We start from the raw sequence: 13,585 nt of genomic DNA on the forward strand, positions 1-13,585 counted from the left end.
GGTCTTATAACCCCTCCCCTTCTATGCATTTAACATAAGCATAATCAATTATTCTAATACATCAAACATTTGTACAGCCCCAAATCATGACCCCGAGGTGAATCCTGACACAGGGTAAAGCCCCACCTTATCTCAGCTCACTGGTCACTATTGCAACACCCACCCGTAGCACACGCTCCAGCAGGTATATCTCCCCAAAGCCAACACCTCGTTTGGCCGCCTTTCCTTCCAGTTCTCTGCCGCCAATGACTGGAATGAATTGCAAAAATTACTGAAGCTGGAGATTTACGATCTCCCTCACTAAATTTAAGCATCAGCTGTCAGCGCAGCTTACCGATCACTGTACCTGTACACAGGCCATCTGTAAATAGCACACCCAACTACCTCATCCCAATACTGTTATTATTATTTTTTGCGCCCCAGTAGCTCTACTTGACTGTACGTTTGTTTATCCCTTGTGTAACTCTGTTGTTGTTTATGTTGCACCGCTTTGCTTTATCTTGGCACAGGTAGCCGTTGTAAATGAGACCTTGTTCTCAACTTGCCAACCTGGTTAAATAAAGGTTAAATAAATAAATAAAAAAAAATAAAAAAATATTGACGTATGAGAGACCAGTGCTCATTGAATATAGTGTACAAAATATTAGGAACACCATCCTTATGAGTTTGACACCCTTTGCCCTCAGAACAGCCTCAATTCATTGGGCATGGACTCTACAAGGTGTTGAAAGCTTTCCACAGAGATGTTGGCCGATGTTGACTCCAATAATTCCCACAGTTGTGTCAAATTGGCTGGATGTCCTTCGGGTGGTGGAGCGTTCTCAATACACACAGGAAGCTGTTTGAGCGTGAAAATCCAGCAGCATTGCAGTTCTTGACATACTCAAACCAGTGTGCCTGGCACCTACTACCATACCCTGTTCAAAGACACTTAAATATTTTCTATTGCACATTCACACTCTGAATGGCACACATACACAATCCATGTTTAACCTGCCCTCCTTCCTTTCATCTACACTGATTGAAGTGGATTTAACAGGTGACATCAATAAGGGATCATAGCTTTCACCTGGATAGTCTGTAATCGGAAGAGGTGTTCCGGATGTTTTGTACACTCACTCGTTGTCGTTTACATGTTGTCCTCAATCTAACCCAACCCCGTCTGTTTTGCCCCATAGTCGTGCACCTGTCAGTTTTGTTGGTAAACAAACCAACCCGTCTATTGGAGAAGCAGTATAAATATTCATATTGTACTGTCTTTGATTAAAAAAAAACTCAACAACCTTTTCTCGCAACCATGTCAGAGATCACGTGATACAGTCAACAACCAAAAAACGTCACATACATTAACCAAATTCATCGAAGGTGCTTGAAGGCCCAAAGCACCTTTAGCGCCTAGCTAGCTATTCCATCCGACACCGTGGGGGTAAGTGTGGATTTAAGAGTTTAGAAAATATGATCCAATTACTCTGCCATGTCCAAACACAGACATCTATTCAAATATCTGAATACAGGGATTAGAGTTATTGTATTGTGTTGACACATGCTTCGTCCTAAACAAAGTTTAGCTGTCTAATATTAGCTAGCTAACGTTTGATAGCTTGTTAGCATAGTAGGAAGACATTGGTTCCCAGTGGCGCGAGCTAGAGAGCTAGCATATCAACTTGTTACACTCGAGCTGCAATTTCAGTGTGTCCATGCAGAGTTGTAAATGCAACACTTTTTTTGTTTTGATACATTTTCGTACAAATTAATTATTAGCTACTGGACCATGTGTAACGCAAAGCCTCATGGAAAAAGTGCTGTATCTCGTTAAATATGGGGGTTGACTGGACTTCCAATTGCATTGCACATGTGCTGAAACTATAGCACGCTATAACTGCAGCAATACGGTGTGTACAGTTGGTTCCCTTCCATTAGGCAGGTTTCCATTGGCCCAGGTTTATTCAACAACGCAATGTCGCAAATAAAGTAATTGCAACATGTAATGGAAACGGTAGATATAATGGATATTTTCTAAATATCGGCAACATTTGTGACGTGTGGATTTGATTTATACGAATAATCTAAATTTCTGTATTGGTGGGGTCAAGGTGTTATAAACATTGACTGATTTACTTATATGAAAATCGTTGACATTCTTGCATGTTGCCTTTATTTTTGTAAAGTATATTCTCTATGTGAACTATAATTGTTGACAAAAAGACACGATGACGTGTTTCTGCACGTGAGTTTAGCTAGCCAACGTCGCCATGACATCGCCGAAAAGCGTCATCTGGGATTTCTATTGGAAAAGCAGTTTCTGACTGTCTTGGATACTCGGCTTCGTCATTGTTTTTCAACCTGGACTCTGGCGTAGACGTAACATAGTAAATGTACATTCCCTGTGGTAGGATATGTTACATTTCGTAAGGGAAGGAAATTCATTTGTGGATGTGCGTCATCCATTTCGCATGATATGTTATAAATTACAATTTGTATATGTCATTTGCAATACAGTATATCCTACAAATTGCAATGTATTGTGGCTAACTTTATCTAGGTGGCTAACGTTAGTTAGATGGCTAACATTAGTTAGCTTAGGGGATTATGGTTAGGGTTAAGTTTAGGCGCAAGGTTTAGCTATAACATGCAAAGTAGAAAGTGTTCCCTAAAATGCTAAATTTATCCACGATGAGATTCGAAAGCTCAACTTTTGGGTTGCTAGACGTTTACATTATGCGCCTACCCATCCACCCCGACCAACCACAACCTCCTTTTGTGTTTGCCTTAAGTAACTTTGTCTTATTAACCATGCCAAACGTAACATATCACACTAATTTGAGTGTCCTGGATTTATTTTTACTATGTTACGCGTAGTCTGAGACCAGGCTGGTTTTTCAGCCTAGTCACTTTTGGCAGTTATTGTTCTGAAGCCACATCACACCAGCAGCACCTCTTGTGGCTTCTTCTATTGATGATTGATACTGTATTTTGAGCAGAGCTCTGGTCTCCTGTCAAACATAGTGCTCTGTAAAGTTGAAAGGGTGCCATTTGGGACACAAACACTGCCCATTATTAACCTGTTTTTCTCCTCTTGTTATTTCAGCGTATAATCACCAACACGGAGAACATACTGCTATGGCAGAACCAGATGTACAATTTAAGGTGAGTCTTTGACTGTGTCTTATGGCACCCTAATCCATATATAGTGCACAACTTTTGACGAGGGCCATAGGGCTCTGGTCAAAAGTAGTGTACTAGACATACAGTTGCAAGGGGGAAAAGTATGTGAACCCTTTGGAATTACCTCGATTTCTACGTAAATTACTACTTTAAACCAAATCTGATCTTCCTCTAAGTCACAACAATAGACAAACAGTCTGCTTAAATAACACACAAGTTATTGTACTTGTCTATTGAATACATAATTTAAACATTCACAGTGTAGGTTGGGAAAAGTATGTGAACCCCTAGGTTAATGACTGCTCCAAATGATAATTGGAGTCAGGAGTCAGCTAAACTGGAGTCCAATCAATGAGACGAGATTGGAGATGTTGGTTCGAGCTGCCCTGCAATCTAAAAAACACTCACAAAATGTGAGTTTGCTATTCACATTAAGCATTGCCTGATGTGAACTATTCCTTGAACAAAAGAGATCTCAGAAGACCTAAGATTAAGAATTGATGACTTGGATAAAGCTGGAAAGGGTTACTAAAGTATCTCTAAAAGCCTTGATATTCATCAAGCCTTGATATTCATCAATCCATGGTTGGACAAATTGTCTATAAATGGAGAAAGTTCAGCACTGTTGCTACTTTCCCTAGGAATGGCTGTCCTACAAAGATGACTGCAAGAGCACAGCGCAGAATGTTCAATGAGGTTAGGAAGAATCCTTGAGTGTTAGCTAAAGACTTACAGAAATCTCTGGAACATGCTAACATCAAAAAGGAGGACCAAGGCACTCTTCATATAATTAATTAAAATGCCTTTATTAGTATGGCATGTTCAATAGAAACAACTTTTATAAAAAGAATACAATGTCCTCTTTTGAACAGCTTTTCCAATTAGCCCTAATTGGAAGAGGGAGTGGTTGCAAAATTGATTAGACACACCGAGTAAGCAATACTATACACATTAAAAGGTGAAATAGTGTAGCTATGTTATCATAAAAATACAACTCCAAGCTAGAAGTATCAGAACACTTAGAAAGGTAGTTCTAACCTTAAATGTGACTCGGAGAAGTGTCAAGAATAAGAAACAATATATTCCATAGTATACAAGAACACAGAAAAACATGAACAACAGTCTAAACATAGCTGAGGGCAATTGAGCAAAATGTCCACTAGATGACAGCAAATGGACCTATCACGACCCTACAGGAAGGGTGAGAAATCCATATCTTCATTTAAACCAGGGTTTTTAGTGGCCTGTAGTTTGTAAATCCAAAAACCTTCCCTTTGGTTTAACTGTTTAAGACGGTCCCCTTTTCTAATAGAGGCCGGAATATAATCAATACCTTTAGCCTGTAGAGAGGCAGGGTTGCCATGGTGTAAGGACTTGTCGTGCCTTGCCATGGGGTAGTCTTCATTGCCTACCCGTATGGCGTACTTGTGTTCCGCAAAGCGGTCTTGAAGGCTTCTCTTTGTCCGTCCAATGTAGAACACCTTGCACTGTGGACATTCCAATCTATAGATGACATGAGTGGTTTTACAGTTAATGAAATGCTTGACGTAATACTCCATTTTGGAAGCTGTGCCAACAAAATACTTCTTCTTTGCAATATTACTGCAATGGTTGCAATGGTTACATTTTAAAGAGCCCTTGGGTTTGTGGTCAAGCCAAGTTTTTTTGAGTCACCCGGAAGATAACTGTGGACTAATTTGTCATTTAGGGTCGGACATCTCTTAAAGCTTATGACTAGTGGCTCGGTAAAGACTTGGCGTAGTAGAGCATCACTTTGGATGATTCCCCAAGTATTTTTAATGATCCTTTTAATGTTCTCTGCTTCAGTGCTGTATTATGTAAAAATATTTAAAAAACACACTCTCTGATGTATCACGAGGCACTCACCTTTGGAACAAGTTCTCTCTGTCAAGTATACCTGCATCTTTCAGGACCTGAACGCTGTAGCCCCGATTCAAGAAGCGATTCTCCAATTCAGCAGATTTGACACTAGTCTGTTTCCTGATCGCAAATTCTGCTGACTCTTTGGAATTGGCCTTATGGAATATTCTCTTTTAGCCTTTTGGGGTGAAAGCTGTCTGCCCTCAGAATGGGCTTTCTAAAGATTGATGTGTGCAAACAACCTTTGTCCTTTTTACTAATGTCGAGGTCCAAAAAATGAATGTTATCCTTGCTGTGCCCCATAAATAGTTTGATGTTAGGGTTAATGAATGTTATCCTTGCTGTACTCCATAAATAGTTTGATGTTCGGGTTAATGCTGTTAAGGTATTGGTGGAAGGAAATAAGTTAATCTTCTGAGCCGGACCAAAACAGGCAAACATCATCAATATAGCGTCCCCACCACATAATCCGGTCAAAGAAATGGTTATTAGAAGGATCCAAAATGAAGTCATTTACCCAAGTTCAAACCAGCGTAGGAAGGGCTGTAGCTCCCATGGCACATCCTTTAACCTGTTAAAAATACGGTCCTGAAAGATAAAGATGTTATGATTTAAGAGTCCATTCAGTCAGTGAGATAATGAATACTGTAGGAGGCATCTCAATTTCAGGTCAGGTACTCAAGAAATGGTGCATAGCTGCCCAACTTGTTCATTCATGCTCAATGGTGGTGTATAGAGACTCCACATCAATGGGGACTGAAAAGGAAGCTGTACCAATATTGTTCAATTCCTTAATTTTGTTCAACACATCTGTGTTATCTTGAAGATGGGCTGGGAGTGACGTCACAAAAGGCTTAATAAAGTCATCAATGTACTTAGAGATTTGTTCTGTCAGACTTTCATTACCACTGATGACTGGTCTGCTCTGGGGGATTTACAAGATTCTTGTGGACTTTTGGAAGAAGGTCAAAAATAAGCCATATGCGGACTGCCATTGAAAAGACATTTGAACTCATTGTCTGAAATGTAGCCATTCTCCTTAGCTTCTGTGAGGATCCCTTTCACTTCAGTTTTTAGGTCCTCAGTAGGGTTGAAGGTAAGAGATTGGTAGAATTCATCATTGTCTAATTGACGGTGGGCTTCTGTCACATATTTGTCTTTACTCCACACTACTGTAGCGCCACCTTTGTCTGCTTTTTTAACCACAATCCGTTTATTTTTGGACAATGATTCAACTGCATCCCTCTCTGTCTTAGAAAGATTACGTCATATTTGGTTGGAGTCCATTTTACCCTTAAACAGATTCTCCACATCAAAATTCACTTTCTTGGCAATGTATTTAGTGTATTTAGTGTGGCATTCTGGACAATGGGACAAAAAGTGGACTTGGGCTTAAAAGGTGTTTTGAGGGAACAGAAACTGCCTGACCTGAGACACTGGCGTCTGTAGTTGGAGAGATGTTTTGCTTGTACCAGGCCTTCAGATGTAGAAACAGGTCAATCTTTGTATTCAATTCATTATTTAGAACTAACTTTCTAAGTGTTCTGATACTTCTAGCTTGGAGTTGTATTTTTATGATAACATAGCTACAGTATTTCACCTTTTAATGTGTATAGTATTGCTTACTCGGTGTGTCTAATCAATTTTGCAACCACTCCCTCTTCCAATTAGGGCTGATTGGAAAAGCTGTTCAAAAGAGGACATTGTATTCTTTTTTTTGTACTCCCTGACGAAGGCCATGCAGCTGAAACGCGTTGTTTAAAAAATAAAAGTTGTTTCTATTGAACATGCCATACTAATAAAGGCATTTTAATTAATTATATGAAGAGTGCCTTGGTCCTCCTTTCTTTTTTATGACCAATTTACCCTTTTTACCAAAGAGCACCTTCTATCTACCAAAATGTACTATTGTGTACCTTAGTAGCGCTTCCCTTCCTCCTCTTTCTACTATGCTAGCATCTGTGTTGGCGAGTCTACGATACTTAAAACACTAAACAAGAATGGTTTTCATGGGAGGACACCACGGAAGAAGCCACTGCTGTCCAGAAAAAAACATTGCTGCAATTCTTAAGTTTGCAAAAGAGCACTTGGATGTTCCACGGCGCTGCTGGCAAAATATTCTGTGGACAGCTGAAACTAAAGCTCAGTTGTTTGGAAGGAAGGAACACACAACACTGTCTGGAGAAAAAAAGGCACTCCACAACAACATCAACACCTAATCCCAACTGTAAAGTATGGTGGAGGGAGCATCATGGTTTGGGGCTGCTTTGCTACCTCAGGGCTTGGACAGCTTGCTATCATCGACGGAAAAAGGAATTCCCATGTTAATCAAGACATTTTGTAGGAGAATGTAAGGCTCTGTCCGCCAATTGAAGCGCAACAGAAGTTGGGTGATGCAACAGGACAACGACCCAAAACACAGAAATAAATCAACAGAAGAAAAGACTCCTTCTGGAGTGACCCAGTCACAGTCCTGACCTCAACCCGATTGAGATGCTGTGGCATGACCTCGAGTGGTTCACACCAGACATCCCAAGAATATTGCTGAACTGAAACAGTTTTCTAAAATTCCTCCTGACCATTGTGCAGGTCTGATACGCAACTACAGAAAATGTTTGGTTGGTGTTATTGCTGACACAGGATGGTCAACCAGTTATTAAATCCAAGGGTTCACGTACTTTTCCCACCATGCACTGTGAATGTTTACACGGTGTGTTGAATAAAGACATGAAAACGTATAATTGTTTATTAGTTCAGCAGAAATGTGTTTGTCTATTTTTGTGACTTAGATGAAGAGCAGATCACATTTTATGACCAATTTATGCAGAAATTCAGGTAATTCCAAATGGTTCACATACTTTTTCTTGCCACTGTATATAGGTGTCATTTGGGATGCACACTATGGTTTGGAATTGTTCCTTCGTCTAGCACTAACCAGTACTACATTGGTCAAAAGGAATAGCAATTAAACACCAATGTGTTATTTTAATTACTACCCGTGTTTCAGCTCGTGTTGTGCGGAGATGGAGGCACAGGAAAAACCACCTTCGTGAAGAGGCATTTAACGGGAGAGTTTGAAAAGAAATACGTTGGTGAGTTTCTCAGAGTCCAGACAGTCCTCTGTCCCCCTTCTCTCTCTCAGCTTTTACGTACCTCTTCGTCTTCGACTTCTGCTTCTTCTCCTTCATAACACCACCATACATTCAATCAATAATCAGACTTAATTCTCTCCTGAGGGAAATTTAGTTTGCAGGCAAACTTTATAATTGTAGACTTAAAAAGACGCAATGATGTGTTTCTGCGCATGAATTTAGCTAGCCAACGTGGAAAAGCCGTTTCTGACTGTCTTGGATACTAGGCTTCATTGTTTTTCAACCTGGACACTGGGGTAGACGTAACATAGTAAATGCACATTTGTCTCCTTCCTTTTGGTAGGCTATGTTAAGGGAAGGAAATTTATTTGTGGATGTCCCTCATCCATTTTGCATGATATGTCACGAATTACAATTCATATATGTAATTTGCAATAACTTTAGCTAGGTGGGTAGCGTGATCAAAAAAAAAATGCAATCCATACAAGAGTATAAACCATTCTAGATCCCTGAACCATGGCTGACCTGCCCCTCGCTCACCCTTCTCTTCCCCCTGTAGCGACTCTGGGAGTAGAGGTGCACCCCTTGGTCTTCCACACCACTCGAGGGACCATCAAGTACAATGTCTGGGACACAGCCGGCCAGGAGAAGTTTGGGGGGCTCAGAGATGGCTACTACATACAGGGTACGTCACATTTGTGTGGGTCACATGTCCGTGTGTTTTATTGTAGTAGAAACAGAGTAGGTCACATCCTGTCCTCAGATCTCTACACAATCTTACCCTCTGGTGCAAAATGACTTGGATGGGTACGGACTCCAGATATTTAACGATTATCTGATACACTCGATTACTCTCCCCCTTCCACTCTTCTCTCCCCTATCTCTCTCCAGCCCAGTGTGCGATCATCATGTTCGACGTCACATCTCGCGTCACCTACAAGAACGTGCCCAACTGGCACCGCGACCTGGTGCGCGTCTGCGAGAACATACCCATAGTCCTGTGCGGAAACAAGGTGGACATCAAGGACAGAAAGGTCAAAGCCAAGAGCATCGTGTTCCACCGCAAGAAGAACCTTCAGGTAACTGTGGCAACGCCAGCCCGACGCACATGTTAAGATCGGTGTGTTAGTTGACAGGTAAAATAAAACACTGTCTCTTCAAGTATATACAGTTGAAGTCAGAAGTTTACATACACTTAGTTTGGAGTCATTAAAACTCGCTTTTCAACCACTCCACACATTTTTTATTAACAAACTATAGTTTTGGCAAGTCGGTTAGGACATCTACTTTGTGCATGACACAAGTAATTTTTCCAACAATTGTTTACAGACAGATTATTTCATTTATAAGTTACTGCATCACAATTCCAGTGGGTCAGAAGTTTACATCCACTAAGTTGACTGTGCCTTTAAACAGCTTGGAAAATTCCAGAAAAGTATGTCATGGCTTTAGAAGCCTCTGATAGGGAAATGTACATGATTTGACTCACTTGGAGGTATACCTGTTGATGTATTTCAAGGCCTACCTTCAAACTCAGTGCCTCTTTGCTTGACATCATTGGAAAATCAAAAGAAATCAGCCAAGACCTCAGGGAAAAAAATTGTAGACCTCCACAAGTCTGCTTCATCCTTGGGAGCAATTTCCAAACGCCTGAAGGTACCACGTTCATCTGTACAAACAATAGTACGCATGTATAAACACCATGGGACCACACAGCCAACATACCGCTCAGGAAGGAGATGCGTTCTGTCTCCTAGAGATGAACGTACTTTGGTGTGAAAAGTGCAAATCGATCCCAGAACAACAGCAATGGACCTTGTGAAGATGCTGGAGGAAACGGGTACAAAAGTATCTATATCCACAGAAAAACGAGCCCTATATCAACATAACCTGAAAGGGCCTCTCAGCAAGGAAGAAGCCACTGCTCCAAAACCGCCATTAAAAAAGCCAGACTACGGTATTCAACTGCACATGGGGACAAAGACTGTACTTTTTTGAGAAATGTCCTCTGGTCTGATGAAACACAAATAGAACTGTTTGGCCATAATGACCATCATTATGTTTGGAGGAAAAAGGAGGAGACTTGCAAGCCGAAGAACACCAACCCAACCGTGGAGCACGGGGGTGGCAGCATCATTTAGTGGGGGTGCTTTGCTGCAGAAGGGATTGGTGCACTTCACAAAATAGATGGCATCATAAGGCGAAAAATGATGTGGCTATATTGAAGCAACATCTCAAGACATCAGTCAGGAAGTTAAAGCTTGGTTGCAAATGGGTCTTCCTAATGTACAATGACCCCAAGCATACTTCCAAAGTTGTGGCAAAATGGCATAAGGACAACGCGGTCAAGGTATTGGAGTGGCCATCACAAAGCCCTGACCTCAATCCCATTATAAAATTTGTGGACACCTGAAAAAGCGTGTGCGAGCAAGGAGGCCAACAAACCTGACTCAGTTACACCATCTCAGTCAGAAGGAATGGGCCAAAATTCACCCAACTTGTGGAAGCTTGTGGAAGGCTACCCAAAACGTTTGACCCAAGTTAAACAATTTTAAAGGCAATGCTACCAAATACTAATAGACTGTATGTAAACTTCTGACCCACTGGGAATGTGATGTAAGAAATAAGCTGAAATAAATAATTATTCTGACATTTCACATTCTTAAAATAAAGTGGTGGTCCTAACGGACCTGAGACGGGGCATTTTTACTAAGCTTAAATGTCAGGAATTGTGAAACTGAGTTTACATACACCTTATCCAAATACATTTAAACTTCTGACTTCAACTGTATGCCTCAGCTGGAATGTCTGCAGTGTTTCTCCCTTCCTTGGTTCCTTTTTTTTAGGTGGGAGAGCAAAAATAGCATTTAATTAGCCAAAATAGATTTGATTAGATAGTTTGGACACCATCTCATTCAAGGGTTTTTCTTTATTTTTTACTATGTTCTACATTGTAGAATAATAGTGAAGAGATCACAACTATGAAATTACACACATGGAATCATGTAGTAACCAAAAAAGTATTTTATATTTGAGATTCTTCAAAGTAGCCACTCTTTGCCTTGATGACAACTTTGCACACCAGCTTCATGAGGTAGCCACCTGGAATGCATTTCAATTAACAGGTGTGCCTTGTTAAAAGTTAATTTGTGGAATTATTTTCCTTAATGCATTTGAGCCAATCAGTTGTGTTGTGACAAGCTAGGTGTGGTATGTGGAATACCAAGTCCATATTATGGCAAGAACAGCTCAAATAAGCAAAGCAGATCACAATCACCTGACCTCAACCCAATTGAGATGGTTTGGTATGAGTTGGACTGCAGAGTGAAGGAAAAGCAGCCAACGAGTGCTCAGAATATGTGGGAACTCCTTCAAGACTGTTGGAAAAGCCATCCAGGTGACTTCCTCATGAAGCTGGTTGAGAGACTGCCAAGAGTGCCAAGCTGTCATCAAGGAAAAGGGTGGCTACGTTGAAGAATGTAAAATATAATTTTTGTTGGTTACTGCATGATTCCAAATGTGTTATTTCATAGTTTTGATGTCTTCGCTACTCTAAATTGTTGAAAAAAAGTTTAAAAAATAAAAACCCTTGAATGAGTAGGTGTTTATAAACCTTTGACTTGTGTGTGTGAATGAGGGGCGAGAGATAGAGAAGACCATACCTAATTGACTGACACACTCTACCTCCCCATCAGTACTATGACATCTCAGCCAAGAGTAACTACAACTTTGAGAAGCCCTTCCTGTGGCTGGCCAGGAAGCTGGTAGGAGACCCCAACCTAGAGTTTGTGGAGATGCCAGCCCTCGCCCCCCCAGAAGTCGTCATGGACGCCTCCCTGGCTGCGCAGTACGAGAACGACCTTAAAGTGCGTACACGCATGCAGAACACACACACATGCAGAAGTCGCACACGCTATACACCGTACACACACAGGCTGGGTCAGTGTTCGGGGTGTTATTTATTTGAATTGTTTTTATTTACATCAGGAACTTGCAAACAAGTATTTTGTTTTACAGGTGATAAAAATAATGAATACACAATTTTTCCTCACGCCTCCAGGTTGCCGCAGAAACTGCGCTTCCAGATGAAGACGACGACCTTTAACCTGTGACCTCGCTGGCCTCCAGTGTTCTGGGAGCGTGCCCTATTGCTGACCTTTTAATTGTAAAAGCCTTCCCCCAATGTTTTTTTTTGTGTGTTTCAAACTGAGAATGTGTGTCTGGTTGCGTGAAGATTTCAGTAGAGACCAACAGGAGTAGAAGTTTAGACTGCTCAAAGTAGGCATTACTCACACGCATACAAATGAAAGACTGTACGCTCGCTGTACTATACTGACTAAGGGTGATATGAAATCACACTAAATAAAAAGTATTTGAATACAAACTAGCTGCTGTGTCAATTCATGTGAACAGAATCGGCGTGTGAATGGAATTCAGCAAAAATCACAGTTCACTTCTGGGTCTACCTTGTTGATGTTTGACAGCCTTTTATTCTACAGAGGTGGCTCTGGTGTGGATGACAGGGATTGATAATTCATGTTCAAGCTCCACAACATAAAGTTGAATAGTAAATACATGTGTACAATAATCCATTTGTACAGTGCCTTCAGAAGGTTTTCGTACACCTTGTGTTGCAGCCTGAATTGAAAATGGATTAAATCAACAACAAAAACCCATCTACACGCATCCCTGTATCCCAACCGACAATGTTTGGGAGTCCCATAGGGCGGTGGTACTAAGGTATTTTGGATTTGCCTCAAACATAACGCTTTGTATTTAGGAAATAAAGTTAATTTCTTCGCCACATTTAAAAAAAAAATGTATTTAGTGCATTGCAAAAAGATGCATGTTTTGGAATATTTTTATTCTGTGTATTCTTCCTTTTCACTCTGTCATTTGGGTTAGTTTTGTGGAGTAACTACAATGTTAATCTATCACAGACATTCAACTCTTAACTGTTTTGAAAAGGCACCGTCGGCCTCATGGTGAAATCCCTGAGTGGTTTCCTTCCTCTCCGGGAACTGTTAGGAAGGACACCTGTATCTTTGTAGTGACTGAGTGTATTGACCCACCATTCAAAGTGGGGAGGACGGGCTTGTGATGATGGTTGGAGCGGAATCTGTGGGATGGTATCAAATGCATCAGGCACATGGTTTCCATATGTTTGATACCATTCCATGTGGCTCCTTTCCAGACATTATTATGAGCCTTCCTCCCCTCAGCAGCCTCCAGTGAACTTCACCATGCTCAAAGGGATATGTTCAATGTCTGCTTTTTTTTTCTTTTTTACTGATCTACCAAAAGGTGCCCTTTTTATGAGGCATTGGAAAACCTCAATGGTCTATTTGGTTGAATCTGTGTTTGAAATTCATTGCTCTACTGAGGGACCTTACAGATAATTGTATGAGTGGAGTACAGAGATGAGGTAGTCATTCAAAAATCATGTT

At 40.8% G+C, this 13,585-nt stretch overlaps 1 protein-coding gene across 1 annotated transcript; it reads left to right on the forward strand.

Moving 5' to 3' along the window:
• Positions 1-1,194: 1,194 nt before the first annotated feature.
• LOC135506820 (GTP-binding nuclear protein Ran-like) lies at positions 1,195-12,522 on the forward strand. Its single transcript, XM_064926205.1, has 7 exons — positions 1,195-1,426; positions 3,089-3,147; positions 8,054-8,138; positions 8,698-8,823; positions 9,030-9,217; positions 11,834-12,004; positions 12,199-12,522. The coding sequence occupies exons 2-7, from the start codon at positions 3,121-3,123 to the stop codon at positions 12,241-12,243; spliced, it is 642 nt and encodes a 213-aa protein (XP_064782277.1). The 5' UTR covers positions 1,195-1,426; positions 3,089-3,120; the 3' UTR covers positions 12,244-12,522.
• The last annotated feature ends 1,063 nt before the right edge of the window (positions 12,523-13,585 follow it).

Source organism: Oncorhynchus masou, chromosome 20 (assembly GCF_036934945.1).
Source record: "Oncorhynchus masou masou isolate Uvic2021 chromosome 20, UVic_Omas_1.1, whole genome shotgun sequence".
Lineage (NCBI taxonomy): Eukaryota > Metazoa > Chordata > Actinopteri > Salmoniformes > Salmonidae > Oncorhynchus > Oncorhynchus masou.

Bases quoted from the DNA above. Each gene is read 5' to 3' on its own strand.
- LOC135506820 (XM_064926205.1), top strand. From the start codon at position 3,121: ATGGCAGAACCAGATGTACAATTTAAG. The intron at 3,148-8,053 runs GTGAGTCTTTGA...CCCGTGTTTCAG, and splicing joins AACCAGATGTACAATTTAAG to CTCGTGTTGTGCGGAGATGG. The intron at 8,139-8,697 runs GTGAGTTTCTCA...TTCCCCCTGTAG, and splicing joins GTTTGAAAAGAAATACGTTG to CGACTCTGGGAGTAGAGGTG.